Source organism: Ischnura elegans, chromosome 6 (assembly GCF_921293095.1).
Source record: "Ischnura elegans chromosome 6, ioIscEleg1.1, whole genome shotgun sequence".
Taxonomy (NCBI): Eukaryota; Metazoa; Arthropoda; class Insecta; order Odonata; family Coenagrionidae; genus Ischnura; species Ischnura elegans.
In genome coordinates this window covers 95,462,644-95,478,772 of record NC_060251.1, presented here as the reverse complement: position 1 = coordinate 95,478,772, position 16,129 = coordinate 95,462,644, and the positions used below count along the sequence as shown (strand labels likewise).

At 38.3% G+C, this 16,129-nt stretch overlaps 1 protein-coding gene across 2 annotated transcripts in view; it reads right to left on the bottom strand.

The window, feature by feature from the left end:
* The window catches only part of LOC124161207 (cadherin-87A-like), a 1,373,415-nt gene that overhangs the window by 21,047 nt on the left and 1,336,239 nt on the right, over positions 1-16,129 (bottom strand). For both annotated transcript variants that reach the window (XM_046537469.1, XM_046537470.1), the window contains 9 exons: positions 15,653-15,811; positions 7,957-8,201; positions 6,310-6,421; positions 3,775-4,095; positions 2,749-2,872; positions 1,550-1,741; positions 1,220-1,317; positions 972-1,127; positions 56-407 (listed from right to left, as the gene is read on the bottom strand). In XM_046537469.1, the coding sequence (XP_046393425.1) occupies positions 56-407; positions 972-1,127; positions 1,220-1,317; positions 1,550-1,741; positions 2,749-2,872; positions 3,775-4,095; positions 6,310-6,421; positions 7,957-8,201; positions 15,653-15,811 (1,759 nt within the window). The remainder of the gene's footprint in view (positions 1-55; positions 408-971; positions 1,128-1,219; positions 1,318-1,549; positions 1,742-2,748; positions 2,873-3,774; positions 4,096-6,309; positions 6,422-7,956; positions 8,202-15,652; positions 15,812-16,129) is intronic.

Sequence of the window (16,129 nt, the reverse complement as noted above, 5' to 3'; positions counted from 1 at the left end):
ATGATGCACGAAAATAATTTCAACAATAATTATTAATATGTATTGAAAAACCAACCTGTGGACTCATCAATGTCAAAGTATTCTGATGGAGGTTCCAGTGCATACCGGGAAATTTTTGAGTCTTGATCAGTGGCCTCGTATGATGCCACCACTGTGCCAACAGGCAGCTCTTCAGGCAGGGACACTGGAGGAAGCATGGGGTTTTCAGGAGTCCAAGGATGGGGAAACGATGGTGGAGAATCATTGACGTCAATGACAGTTATGGCAAGAGTGCCTCTGCCTTCCTGCACTGTTGGGGCACTGACATCCCTCACCATGACGGTGAGACGCACAACAGAGGCAATTTCACGACGCAACTGCTGGGCCACGGAAACTTTCCCATTCAGAGGATTGACGATGAAAAATTCCTGCGGAACGAGAGGAACCACTTAGAAAATATGTAACATCAAATGAGGAGTGAAAATTTTCCCAAATTTCATATACATATATTTTAATTTTAGAAGTTCATTTTACTTTTCGTACGGCTGATATTAGGGATGTATTTATGATAGTATAGATAAAGGATTTCATTTTATTGACTTAAAGCATCTAGGAAAGAATTATGGCTACATCTCAAAGTAGAATTATCCGAATATTTTTAACCATTGAGTAAATGGATGAGTAATAAAGATAGAAACGGAGTATTAAAATAATACCTTCAGGGGAGGTTATGAGTCAAACATAATTTGGGCTGTAGTTAAAAAAATCTATTTTTCCTAATTCATAGCTTTCCTTTCAAATTTTACATACTCAGCATAACCACTACAGAGAAGCATTTCCATTTTCACTAATGATCACAGAAGGTTCATGCAGTAACGGTAATATGCAAATGATTAGTGATAACTGATAATGCACATTTCTGTGAGAATATGTAATTTGTTTCTCTGTTTCACACATTCCAAAAATTTGGTATAACCTAACGTTTAACTAACCTTCACTTTCTCAATGTCATGGATTTGCTTTCCATCTTTGTCAAATGCTGTGATGGGTTCAGAGATAGCATAATTAAGTGCATCTGTGCTATTTACATCTGGATCCTCTGCCACAAGGGTGTAGAATACTGTACCAGGTTGTGCATCCTCTGAAACCTATGGCAAACACAAAGAGAGCATTAAAAAAATTAATAAAGCTAATTTCATATCATTGATAATGAATAAAGGTTCACAACTCCCAAAACTACCTCTGCTTTCTGAGTGGCTGGCTTGAAATACGGCATCTTATCATTACTGTTGAGGATATTGACAGTGATTGTTGTTGTTCCTGTCAGTGCAGGTGTTCCTGTAAATATAAAACCAACATATGGTTAAATTCTCCTGATTACGGATAACTGTCGCCAATAAAGGGTAGGCCACTGAGTGTCATTTTACTCAGATAGTTACACTTATCTCATAAGTTAAGATTAAAAATATAAAATCTGGAATCCAGCTAATGAAGTTAATAAAATAGATACACCAATTTTGCTCAAAATAGGCAAACAGGCTGGAAATAAGTATAGACACAACATATTTACCTTTATCCGCAGCAATAACTTCAATAGTATAAACATTTCTTCGGTCATAGTCCAATTTATTTGACACAGTCAAAATTCCAGTCTTCTCATCAATGCTGAAATCATCAAATGATCCTTTCTGTATCCTGTACCCCAAGTTGGCATTGATTCCACTGTCTTCATCAGTGGCAAAAGCTTGGTCAACTGTTGTGCCTGTAAATATTCGAAGAAGGTAGAATAAAAATACCTCACTTCAAAGTATACACATTTAAATTATTAGATTACACAAAGTTAACATAAAAAAACCATGCAACCAATTTCTGTGTAATGAACAAGAGAGAGGGAGAGCAATTTAGTTGGCAAGGTAAAAAGCTGACCAAAAATATGCAGACATTGCTGGGCCATTAGCAAATGGAATAGGTATTGATATTCCAATAATACCAAAAGACAACCAGATAAGGTAATTTATCTATAAATATTCAGTATGGATGAGGTATATTCCAGAGATAACTATTAAGTTGTAAAGTAAAGAAGCATAACTATGGATGGAAGGAATGATGGTTCATCTCAGGCATTAAGACTGGAACACAACAGCAACGAGAAAAAAAACTTATTATGTATAAGAGATATATCTCAAGATGCCATGCAAATAAATGGGTTTTTTAAAGGGCTAGCGGTGAGTCAGAATCCAAAAGTCACTTTTGGGGGAGTTGACATATTTGGGAAGCAATTGGTTTGTACATAAATTCACCAGATGGGGATTCACTTAAGATGGTAACCTCCATAAATTCAGGGGGGAGGGGCTTGAGGGATTATACAAACAAATCATCTTTTTCTGTAATTATTGAAACTACATATGTATCAAAATATGTAGTGAATATATGCTGAAACACTTAGAAAATATGTATGGTTTCCTGGACAATTGAGCAACATAGCATTTTTAATCATTTGAAAGAGATTACAGATCATAATTCTTGACACATTCAATTTGGGAGGAGGGTTATAAGTTTTTTTTAACCAAAATAGGACCAACATGTGTAGTGCTGAGTAAGCTGACTAAAAGATGCAATCATGAACAGGACACGGCTGAATGAGTTTCTATAATATAAAGAAAGGAGATACCTCTAACTTGAAGGAAAGACCATGACAATTGTTCACAATGAATGTGTTGATTCAATCAGAGAATTCAATAGAAAGACTAATATATGTAATATGTTTACCTATAGGTGCATCCTCTTGAACATCAGCAACATAACTTTCTTTATCAAAAACTGGAGCATTATTGTTCACATCTCTCACTGCTATCCTCACGTTTGTTGTGTTAGTGAACAATCCATCGGTAGCCTGTTTAAAGAATGGAGGAAATCAGAATTATTATTGCAGAAAAAAATCATCAATTATGGCAGAGTGGGTTGATACTTTAGGAGAAAGGGATCTTCATCATCCTCAGCTACCTCAAATATATGCATGTACAACCACTACAATTTGTCAGAAATCTTGATCGTTGCTTATCAGGTTTCTACAGAGAGAAAGATCCACCATCCCCGATGAAAATGAGTATGCTGCAAGTGTCACCATTTAGAAATTGAAGAGGATTTGTGAATCTCAATGAAAACCTCTACATAGACTTTCTACAGAAAATATTGAAATACAAACTGGTTTCCAAAAGACTTCTAGAGGTTTTATAGAGGACTCTTTCAACAGGGTTTCAAAAAGAATTGGAAAAAGATTTCAAGAGGCTTTCAAAGCTAGTGTAACCTTCTAGAATTCTTGTTGGAATTCTGATTACATTTTAAGATTCTCCTATGATTCCAGTAGTGAAGCTGCATTGTCTAGTGTTCATTGAATTATAAATACGAACCTATGAGTTATCGTTTATAATTAATCAAAAAGGCAATCAAAAACTCAGTCAAAATGCTCTGGGAAATAATGTGAACACTATTTCTATAAAATTGTGTAGGGATTTTCAACAGGATTTTCGCAGGTTTGCGAGAGGGTATGAAGGATGTTCTTCAATACATAAGTTTTTCGATGTAAGCACTGCAACAGGGTTTTAAATATTCTAAAAAAACCTTTATCACACCTTCATTAAATTTACAAAGACTTTAGACAAAAATGCTCTTTGCATTCTCATTAAAATTTTACCTATTTCTATTAATGATTATTTATTCCTGCCACGGATTACAAATGCAGTAACTCCTAATATATAATCGAGGTAAAAGAATTAAAAAGACGTCAGCACTCACCTCCAATGTTAAAACAACCAGATCACCGGAAACTTTAGTCATGTTAAGTCCCTGGGGGTTGGCAACCCTGATCTCTCCCGTGTGAGGGTCCACAGAGAAGAGGTTGTGAGTATTGCCACCAGCAATCGAGTACGTAATGTCCGAAGTCTTGTCTGGGTCCTCGGCCTTGACGAAGAGATGAGGCTCAAAGCGAGATGAACCCTCATCGATCACGGCCCGGTAACTGTCCTGGACAAACCTTGGGGGGTTGTCATTCGCATCCAGCAGTGCCACCTTCAGAGAAACTACAGAGCTCTTGCCATGCCCCTCATCATCTGTGGCCTAGAAATTAAAAAAACAAACGATTAGGAATTGAAGATGAGGGAAACTTTAACAATGTAAATATCAACATATCTTCATACACTGATGGCTATAGGCATTAGTGATGGATAAAGTGAATCAAATAGAGGTACTCGAGTTAAATAAAAAAAGGCCAATTTTCCAATATTATTTTAAAATTAGCAATAAATTATCTGCACAGAACACTTATCGTGGGGCTTGGCTGATTTTGAATTAATAGGAAAATTATCACGAATTTAATGATAGAGGGGTACAGAGTAACCAAAAGTCAGAAATAAATTAAGATTAAGGCTTGAGATAAGTAGGAATATTTGGCTTACATCTGTTTCAGTTTTTGCAGGGCTAGGGCACACCTAGTGGTTTTTATCAATTTACTAAAAAACCATCAGTGGCACTACCTATATAACCACCGGTTAACATTGTAAAAAAACTAAAACGGTTGCAAACGGTAACAAATGCACTCGCATATTACATGAAAACTGGCTCTAGGGTCGAAGAAGTATGGGCGCATTTCTTTCCAGGGCTACACCTTAAGTTTCCAGAGAGCAAATGTATAGATCGCTTACGGAAACATTTGCCGGGCGACATCCCGTGAAATTCGACTGACGAGTCAAATACCAAAAATCAAGCCCTCAAAATTTCCAAAATTTTCTATCACTAGATAAGTACCGCGGGATCAAAAGCCGTGAATTCCGACCACGAGCCCCGACGCGACAGGTCAAACGAGCTATCGATAGTCGATCGCCGAGGACAATTTCACCGCGATTGATCTATATTACGTTCGACAGTGGCGCCGTTTCCACGTTGTTTTCTCAGCTGTTTCCATGACAAAAGTTCTGTGAAAAACATTGCGAGCGAGTGGAGAAGCGGACGAACCAACTGTTGCTCATCGGGTCGGCGCACCCGTGCTAGATAACGAGGGCGCGAGCCGAGATTACGCATGCTTGTTTAATTGGGCTACTAGATTTTCACGAAATAGCTCTATCTAATCATCTATTGCTTTCAGTTTGTGAACGCTGTATAAAGGTTCGAGAGCTATACAAAATCATGGAAAAATCGCAAATAACGAAGCAAAATAATACGACGCCCGGAAAATTATCATTCGTGAAAATGAAAGTAGCAAATATAAGTAAAAATTCGGCGCCGAATGTAAAATTGATGCCGGCAGATTCCGGAAGTATTTTTTTTCGGCGGCTGGCGGCGCCCGGGCTTCCATGCGAATATGGTGCGTATTGACCGAGGGCTAAATGGACTGAAGACTTAATTAAAAATTTGATCCGAGCTTATGGAGTCTGCCAGGCTTAGACTGTCAACAGTGGAGTCATCGCCTTTGAGAGCTTTCGCTCTATTGTGCGTCGGTTTTGTGTCTGTATAAATGGAGTGCTTCATGAAAAATCACGTGCCCCATTGTTGGAACTTAAAAGATACACAAATAATGAGGATGCATCCTTGAATGAACACATTTTGTAGGATTCATGAAACTATTTTGATTAGATCTGAGATGGACATCTCGGCGTGGACCAGTTGTAAGTATTTTCAGCGCATACAGGTCTACTAAACAATGAGATATTATGGAAAAGAGGGAGTTTTGAATAGGTAATGCGCACGTGAGGAAACATTACTTAGCCCGATCGCGTGATTCTACGCAAGAAATATTTTCCGACGCTCATTTTAAGGCAGTCAAATGGAAAATGCTTGAAAAAAGAAGTCAGCCAAATGAATATGATGTTAGCTTGAGATAAAGCGAGCTGTTTCCTGATTTGGTCAGATGAGTAGGGATCTACCAAACTTAACTAGTATTCATTGACTTGTACTCGCAGGTTATTAATTATTTTAAATAGAATTTATCATACTCTTCAGGGCAAACATTTTTTTACATTCCGCAAAGCGTGAGAAAAACTCAATGAAAAACTTATTGAATAACATTTGCGAGTTTTCGCACTACCGTGCGTCAATTTGGTTGTCCAAATTAACACCAGTTTGGAGAGAAAATCATATGGTCCATTGTTGGAACCTCAGAGTCAGCGTCAAGCCAATCTCCATGTTGGTGACTAATTAAAATGATGATGAACCTGAGTTTGGGATATCTTTTTCCAATAACTGCGAAGCTTATTGAAAACCACAATTTCTTATCTAACCTATTTTTTAGGCATTTATGAAGGGAATAGAATTATTTCAAACATTCGTGATAGTTACTTTGTAGGAGAGGAAGTAGGCCGGCGTCGTCTCGTAGTCGAGGCATTCTCCCGAACCAGGAGTCGCGCACTCCGCAACCGTGATGACTCCCGTCTTGTTGTTCACGGTGAACCTGTTGGGAAGATAAAAGAGCACGTGATTTATAACGCAGGACATACACTTGTGTGGCATATTAAAAAGTTCTCTGCGATTTCCAGGTTAACCATGGAAAATTGCTTCACTTGCCAGGGTGCTATCCAATCTTAAACATAAGAATATTTTGGATATTTTGAGGCGTGATTTCCTGAAATTGCTTCATGTTGAATAAAAAAACCCAGTGGATTTCACGTAAATAATTTTTATATCGACCAGTTTCGTCGTTGTGCGACATCGCCAGGTGCAAATACATTAAAAGGCTTTTCCTGTATTTGCACGTGACGACGTCGCATAGCGACTGAACTGGTCGATATAAAAATTAGTAGACGCACACACACAAGCACTCGGGAAACATTCACGCACACAGGAATGTTTATAATGTTATACATTTGAAAAATTCCAAGTTTGGTGAAAATCCGGCAAAAAATTGGCCATCAATTGAACTCGACCAACCTTCGACCTGAAGGCGCGAGCAGCAGGGCTCACGGAACCAGGCGAGGAACTAGGGCGGGGCAGAGGGGGCGCGTGCCCCGGGCGGCAGATTTCAGGGGGGCGGAAAAATTTCAAAAGTTTATTTTATAAGGACGTTTAATTTTTCTAATTAAATTATTTAACAATAATTATTAATTTCATATTTATTTAACGATAGCTATTAATTTATAAATTAGTAAACAATATTATCAATAAAACTTCTTCATAGCAAACATACGGTGAGTAATTTCACTACCGCATTTCAAAAACTTAGCTTATGGATGTGCAATATTTTAGAGGGTGGGGGAGGGGAAAGGTGGGAGCGTGGAGGAATCAGGAGAAGGGGGGCAGCAACCTGATTTTTGCCCCCTCCCCCGACAAAAATCTTAGTTCCGGCCCAGCACGGAACTGTGGTCCACCGAATAACAGCGACGCGGGAGTCGCCTGGAAGATGGACTCATCAATTTGTTGCCGAGTTTTTTGCTATAAATTTTTCTCTACCTGAAGCCCTATCCAGTAACTACGTTTCCTCGTTTCCGAGATTTCGTAATCGAACTTTCCGTTTCTGTCTCCGATTCCGTTTCCGTCACTCGGAAGCACTTTTGTGCTATCCACCATTCTAAATTTACTGCATTGTTGAAATGCGTTAATGCCTTTAATGGCAAACGGTTTCGTCTGTAACTGTATTTAATCCATAATCATCCATTTCCCATAATTTTTAGTACCCATACCGTGCCAGCTTTGCAAATTACTTGAAACTTCTCACCAGCTCCTGAAGCACCATATTTGCGGTAAAAAAATATTCCATTGCTTACCAGCTGCCACATCACTTTCCTAGTCGGAGACACGGAAAGTCATTTCTGGAGAACCTCCGTCATTTCCGCCGCTCTCGGACGAGTTTCCGTGTTGGAAAGTTCGGATAGACCTTAGTGGATAGCTCATTTCGAAATTTTGACGTCTTTCCGAGAACCAACCACGAACTATTCGATAGATTGTCTTAGTGGATAGGGCTCCTGGCCTCGATTAACGTGTAGTGCTCACCTGTCGGCTCCGTTTCCGAAGAGTTGATACACGATGCCGGCGTGTCCGAATCGGCCCGAGTCCCTGTCCTCAGCGGTGAGCGTGGCCACGGGCGATCCCGGCGATGCGGTCTCCAGCACGGAGGCAGAGAATGAGAGGTCATCGTGCACGAAGGAAGGCGTGTTGTCGTTCTCATCGATCACGCTCACGGTCACGGTGGCCGTGGACGACAACTTGGGAGACGTGTGCTCTTCCTCGGCGATCACCTGTGGAAAGGTAAGGTAAGAGAATGTGTATAACACACGTATTATTTACATTGGTTGTCATGGGGAAAAACAAAAAATAAACAGAGTAAATAATATATAAACCTTTCATAATATACACGTTCTTTCAGGAGGAATATGCATTCCTGCAGGTGGTGGTAGGGGACAGGGGCGCAGCTAGAAATTAATGTTGGGGGGTGTTATGTGCAACTAACACCGGGGTGTGTGGGGGTGTGGTATACCCACCAGGATAAGCGGTAGTAGGTGCGAGATTGATAAATTACGGAATTTTAAAGATAAATGCTTCAAAATGGTGAGCTTTACGGCTTTCTGAGGGACATTTTATTCATCCTTACACTATTCTATCAGTAATATCAATCCAATTATGTGAAATGGATTAAACTTAAAAATTTCTCTGAGCTCTGGGGGGGTTTTATCCCCCAAAACCCCCCCCTCACTGCGCCACTGGTAGGGGAGACAATTTAAAGCATTTTCTGTCCTCAAATGTGGGGTCTCCTTAGTTACTGTGCAATGGCAACGCAAACATTTTCTTTGGATGCACTTTGCAGTTACCATGAAAACGGTTTTTCTTTAGTATCCAGCCTCTTCGACATTTTATTCAATTCTCTGAATTTTTAAGGACTTTTTAATAATTAAGGTTGGGCGAAAATGTGTGATCATAATTGTCTGGAACAATAAATCTTTGAGCTAAATTAAACGAGAGCTTTGAGCGAGTATCCACAATACGATTTCGCAATCTCACCCATTTTGAGAAAGCCGTTTCCATGGTAACTGCATCAAAAAATGTTTGCTTTGCCATAGCTGTGTAACTTATGAGCTGCGTCCCCATTTTTGTGGACAAAAAAATTCTTAACCCTTTCTATCCAAGAGCTGCTCCTGGGAGAAATTAAATTTCAAGACTTCTCATTTTAAAAGTGAAAATTTTCTACTTGATCATAATAATTGAGGCAGCTACATATTTAACCGTCGAACTTTACAGCGCAAAAGAACAGTTTAAATCTTTCCTGAATAGAGCTGAAAATGTATACCTTTTTTGATGTTACTTAGAAGCAGCATTGGGTTATAATGGGTTAAAAATATCTCCCCTACCACCTCTTGAAGAATTGCAGATTCCTCCTGAAACACCATGTACAATCCAAGGCTATTTGAAGAACAGAACATATATCGAAAATATCCAGCGGTGCATGCAGCCCAGGTGACAACATTATGGAAAATTATATTTATACGCATTACGACTCCGCCGATGATCAAGAACTGAGTTTCATCACCATATGAAATCCCCGATGACATATAGTTTACCCCGATTTTCCCCCTCCTTCTCCACGAAAGTATTCGCATTGACTTTATTACGTTTTTTTCGTGCACACCTTTATAAGGTCAAAAGTACGAACGTCTGAATCACGGTACACGCAAGTGGGATTCGAACCCAATATCACCATGTTACCATGCAAGTATTTAAACTCGGCACCACTGAGGGGTTTCATCGTAAATTATAGGAAAATATACAAAAATAAGGCATTGAGCGACAAAAGCTACAGGAAAAAAGAAGAACATCTATGTGCGAAGAATTGGAAATAGATAATTTTTACTAGCAATCATCAATCAAATAAAAAGATTCAAAAAGAATAAAAAAATTTCTAAAACCTCCTTAAACCCCTATCAAACAACATGAGCAAAGCGAGCAGCAACAGTGATAGGTACGTATAACAACTATTGTATAGGCTTAGAAAATCCTTTTAAAATCATGAAATGCAACAATGGAAGAAAATTAAAACTGCGAGATTTTTTCAATGTTAACAAGCGAAGGAAACCCTTGCAAACGAGGTCACCTCGGTGACCTACTCGGTGCGCAAAGAAAGGATGTCGGGGCCCAGAAATGGATGTCATAGAGTGACATACATTAGCGTCATACCCTAAGGGCTATCTCTCCATGAAGGAAAGAACGTTTTGCGGTCGGCGAGACCAGGACTTCATCTCTTCCAATACTGTGCCACACAGTTTTCCATAAAAAAGTCGCGCTGAAATATTCACTTCCATTATTCCGTTCCTCAGGTATTTCTCGCCATATTTAATTTTACCTGCAATAATACTCACCCACTTGACTTAAAAAATAATTTATTAGTTACCTTTGTTTACATGCATTTTTATTTAAGTACTTTTATAATTATTTTTAAAAAAATAAGCATTAAAATAAAAAAAATATTAATCAACTCTTGAAGTTTTGGTTTTATTATTATATTTCAAAAATTAGTTCCATCATATGCAAGCGTTTTGGTTAATTTTGTAACCATCCTCTGGGCTGTAACATTTAATATAGGCATAATAAAACGATTTAAATCAAAAGGCATAAAGAGCAATTATTTTGAAGTTGTAAATACCCGGAGACATGTTTTTCTATGGTTGTGAACATTATTGAATTGGATGTAAACGGTAGTGAATTAAATATTGTGGACGAACGCAATATTTGTGACTGAGAAAAGCTACTTCTACACTCAAAAGCAGCATCGCCTAATGGAGTAATAAACGCAAAGAACAGGATAAGGAAAATCTTCGACAAATTTTAACTTGGTACGCTTTTATTTTCAACTCGGCATAAAAGGCGATGAGAGCAAAACTTCAATATAAAGCTGGAGGTAAGAAGAAAGGTTAAAAAAAAACGAATTCAAATTGACGAAACGCGCAGAGAGATTGAAATATGGTGCAGCAAGGTCAGCTAAAATATTTCTCCGTGACGGGACACAAAGGCAGGAGATAATCTTTGCGCCAGGAAAGTTTTTCTCACCACCGTTGCCATGGCGGCAGGCCATCAGAAAAAAAGACAGCAAAAGGAGCAAAAAGCTAGCGAAACCGAAAGAAAGAGAGAATAGGTAAGTCCACGTTGGAAAACTTCTCCGAAGTACTATCGGTCGCCTTTTCGAGGGGTCACGAGGTCGTCCATTTCTTTGTCCAATTTATTATTTCCTCTAGTACAGACCTACGGGGGCCGCAGGTGGCTTTCTTTTTTTACCGAATCTGCGGGCCACATAAGTTCTTTTTACGAAAGTTAGGCCGACTTTTGAGTTCAACTTTCACGGAGGAAATTGCCGGACGAAAAGCAGATTGAGGTTTCTCTTACATTTGGCCCATAACTGAGAGAATTTCAGATTTTATCCACGTAATTGAACTTCATGAGATCCTTAACAATTCGTAAATCACATTTTAAAGGATTTAAATAGTACATAAAGACATAAGGTGTTATCGATGTTTTGGTTATTTTTTTAAAAACCATTCTTGGGGCTATAATATAGAATATCGGCAAAATAACACAATTTAAAGCGTTCACTTTTTTCGTCTAACGTGAAGAGTATTTATTTAGAAGTTGTACATAGTCGAAGACAATCGAAGAATAGACTTAAATATTCTTAATTCCTCTCAAATAATTTTTTTCACCTTAGGGTCACAATTGATGTCAAAATGAGTGGGTGAGAAGCCAAAGGGCACAAGTGATTTTGTTTTCTAAACAGAGTTAGGAACAGAAATCAGTCAAAGAAAAAAATATAAGCTACTATCGCCGCAGAAAAGTCTACCTTATTATACCTTACCTTATTACTACCTAATTATTATTGAGTCTACCTTACGCTGAACTTTAAGCATTTGTATGAAATCCTGCCGAAGCTCCATATGGTCGTATCGCATATCGTTATACTCATTGTTTATTCGAACAGAACAATAAATCATCTATTGCAGTGACCATTTTTAAAATCCAAAACAGAGCTATACGTTTGATTGCTAACAAACCATGTAGAACCCCATGTCGCCCTTTGTTTAAATGTCTTCACGTGCTACCTATTCCCTGTGTCTACATACTTTCTGTTTTATTATATGCCAAGTCAAACTTTAAGGACTTTGCGCTAAACTCGGATATTCATAACCAGGGTACTAGGCAGCAGGGAGACTTGCATGTCCCATTTGTACGTACTAAGAAAGCTATCTGTGGCTTTAGAACAATGACTCTAAGGCTTTATAACAAGCTTCCGAAGAACCTAAAAGTCGACTTTCAAAACTAAGAGTAAAAACTTTTTATTATCCAAATGTTTCTACTCCGTTGATGAATATTTATCTTTATTTAACTGCCTCTGAATTTAAACTGCCATTTTGTATATAACTTGATTTGTATTCATGACGTGCCATATACAATGTATGTACAATACTTGTCGTCTGGCAAATGAATAAATTATTATTATTATTGTTTAAACGTAAACGTTTAGCTTCTGCGGTCGAAAGAGTGAAGAAGAACACGCGAAACACTATGAACACCACAAAACGATCGTCTTCGTCATCTCGTCACGGGTGAAATATTTTATTGGTGCATTTCATTGCACTTTTCATAGAGAGTAAAACATCTTCGCATTACAAAGAGCTTTTTTAAAATTACATTTTACCCATTCCTTGATTTTTAAAATGACCGAAAGGTTGATTTCAATATCCAAGGTTTAGAAGAGTAGGTAAATGGATATTGAAGTTACGTATGCTATTTGTTAAAAAACGTTTCTAAAATTTTCATGAAAGGAAATGTTTATACAGTTCATCTTACTTAAAATTAACCAAAAAGACGAAAATCGTAATTTTGTGTGCATTGCCGAGGGGCTCCACTCCACTGGATATCAGCACTGAACAGACACTCACTGGTCTCCCTTGGCGATCAAGTTTTTGCATAATTCTTCTGTCAATTTCTCTATCTACCTATGTTTAGAAAAAAATCACTTGTACCCGTTGGCTTCTCACCCCCTCAAATGTTAGGTCGCAACAAAGGCAAATGTGTTGTTGCACATTATTCAAAGCACCACGGTTGCCACGACCTTAAAACAGTCGTTATTCCCAAACATTAGGGGATTCGTTATTCCCGAAAAATAGTGAAGGTGGCCTCACACGGCGGCAGCCGGAACCAGAATCACGTCACACGGGCTTTTCCCAGCATTCATACTTGGCCGTCGCGTTTTAGCGCACTTGAAAATTTTCACTTTTCATTTAATCGCGAAAAATAGATATCGTCATTTAAAAATATAAAACCACGAAATACGTACTCCAGGAGTAATAATCTTTCGATTTAGACAATAAACATTGCTTGCACGACAAAGCGCAACACGCAGCTGCACCCGGAAGCCGTTAGCAACGAGGCTAAGTATGAATGCTAGGAATACTCCGTGTGACGTCGTTCTGGTTCCCGCTGCCGCAAGTGAGGTGACCTTGGGGCGAGGCTCTGAGCGCTGATACGACGCAAGATGCTAGCAGATAGCAGAGTACCATGCTAGCTGGTAGCGCTTGGCTTAAATAAGGATTATTAATACCTTATCAAACGAAGAAAACTTTCCGACCTTAGCCAGTTTTAATAGGTGATTATTAAGACATGTTTCCCTGAGCTCTGTGCCTCATGCATGCATTGGTAACCTCAGACGATGTAAAACTCCTATCTACTCGTATAGAAACTAGGTCCGTGTGACGTCACGTGGAGTGGAATCGCATGGGCGCCAATCTGGCCTTTTTCAGATGAGGATAACATTGACCCTTGCCATTCGTCTAAACCGGTATTTCTAAAACCAAATAATTTGTATATTATGAATACACTAACTGTGGGTAACGAATCGCAATCAATGCCTTTCGTTTTCTTTGATGAAGGAAACTACCCTATTTGAGGTGAAGACATTGTCGTATGGAATACAATTAATTTATCTTCAAAGTAGAAATTTCATTCGAATTATATGAACCGAGAAAAAATTTAAAAATTACGCTATTTCCCATGTATTTAAATAGAGCACAATTCTTAGCTCTGTATCAAGATGGCCAGATGCGCAAATGTTTAGCTTCAATAGTGGAGATGGCATGAGCAGTCCATTGTTTAGAGTTGACCCGGGAAAGACTTCAACCCTAAACAATCGATATGACATTCGCGACGTAATTACTTGCAGAAACGACAGTACCATAATTACGACTGATTCGATACAGCAATAATTAATGAAGAATCATTATGTTTGGTTTCATGAACACGACCAAATTGGCTGTAACATGTTCGAATGGAGTCACAATGACCGCAAAATTGATTACTCTGTGAAAATCCGTCATCACATCCAGGATTAATCCAACTCCATCAATGTCGGAAATCGAGAACATGAAGCTGACGAGGATTACGCAAACACGTTTCATTTTTCCATAAATTTCTTTCTCCATGCATTTCTACTCGATTTCGTTAATTTTACCTTTCTGAGCGTTTCTTGGGTCTATAATAGTACAGAGATAACTTTATTCCATACCTAATAGTAAATAACATTTTTTTAGTAATAGTCAATCACTTTTATCACACCTGTTATTTACGTGATGAGCGAGATAAATCATAAAAGTTGAAAAACCTAATTTCAATTCACACGACAAAAAGATCTGTGAATTGACTCCCTACCTTGCGTTGAAAAACATTTAATTAAAATTTTGTCACAAATGCACGATTAAAATTAGAGTAAGGAAATAAATTCTTTTGCTAAATAATTTTGCAATGGAAAATAAATTTACAAAACGTCGGCTTGTGCGTGTTTTTATTACAAATTACCTAAACCACGAGAGTTCACATTTAAACTAAAAGTAATGCAACAACCAACAGCGGGAGTAAAATATTTATTTACAAAGGAAATAAAGTATAGAGCGAAGAAAAGTCATTACAGAAACGCTCAGTGGCATAACTATGGGGGGATCCCCATAGCCTCAGACAAATTGAAAAGTTATTGAAAACTATTTTCTAGTTTTGATAAATATAATAACTGAATCTGCTTTAAGTTAAATTTTTATTGAAAAAATGACGTAAAATGTATTTCCAGGCATGTTATTAAAAAAATAAATAAAATAAAAAAACGTATCCCTAGTTACGCTACGCTACTGGAAACGCTTTAAGGATAACGGTAATTAACTTACAGCCTTTAGCCGAAATTGTTTTTTGAAAATTTTTAGCGCCGTATATTTTCACTGATCAGATCCCTCCCTATAAAGAGTTATCCGCAAGTTAAAAGAACTATTCAACAAGGATTTGCAAATGAGAAAGTTTAGAAAATGATTACATTTAGCCAGAGAGTTAAAATGTAAAAGTTTTTGCAGCATCTGAGGATGAAATTCAATTAGAAAAAAATGATGACACCCAACTGCCGATCAGGCATACGATCAGCTACATAGACGCTCTGTATGCCCACCCAGGGGCCCACACGAGCACCTTATTCCAGATCTATGACACCACTGAACCGTCCTCTTTCACAGTAAATTGTGATTGTAATTGATTGCAAATTTGACAGTGTGATTGCCATTGAGCCGATTACATTTTTTCCATACCTTTCCATCACTAGCTCAAATCAGTATTCTATTCTTCAGTGACGATAGGTTGTTTCCCTTACATATCTGGTGGTAGTTAAGTCACTTACCAGGAGGATGAACTTGCGCTGGCTGGGATCCTCGTAGTCGAGGGAGGCGTTGGAGGCGACTCGGATGCTCACGGAGGCTGACCCACTTGCCACCGTCGGCTCCACCGTGAACGACCCCGAAACATCTTGCAAACGCAGCCGAAACACGGAATTTGTACCCTAAGGAGGGATAAAGAATAAGAAGAATTATTAATATTTATCTATTTAAGTTTTGAGAAATTTTTATAACCGGAGTGGCGACTTACTTAAGCCCAGGAATTTTAATCTTAGATGTATTTATAATTGATTGATCCCCATGCCAAAAAAGGAACTATGCAGACAATCCTTCAATTATTCGGGCCAAAAATATTTTGCTCACTACCGCAAGATTTGGCCGAAGTAAGTGGTGTAGTAAGTTCACAAAACATGTCAGAAATAGGTACCTTAAACTGTAAAGGTGAAAGTGAGGCGAAAATTTCATAGGATGTCTAATTCCTA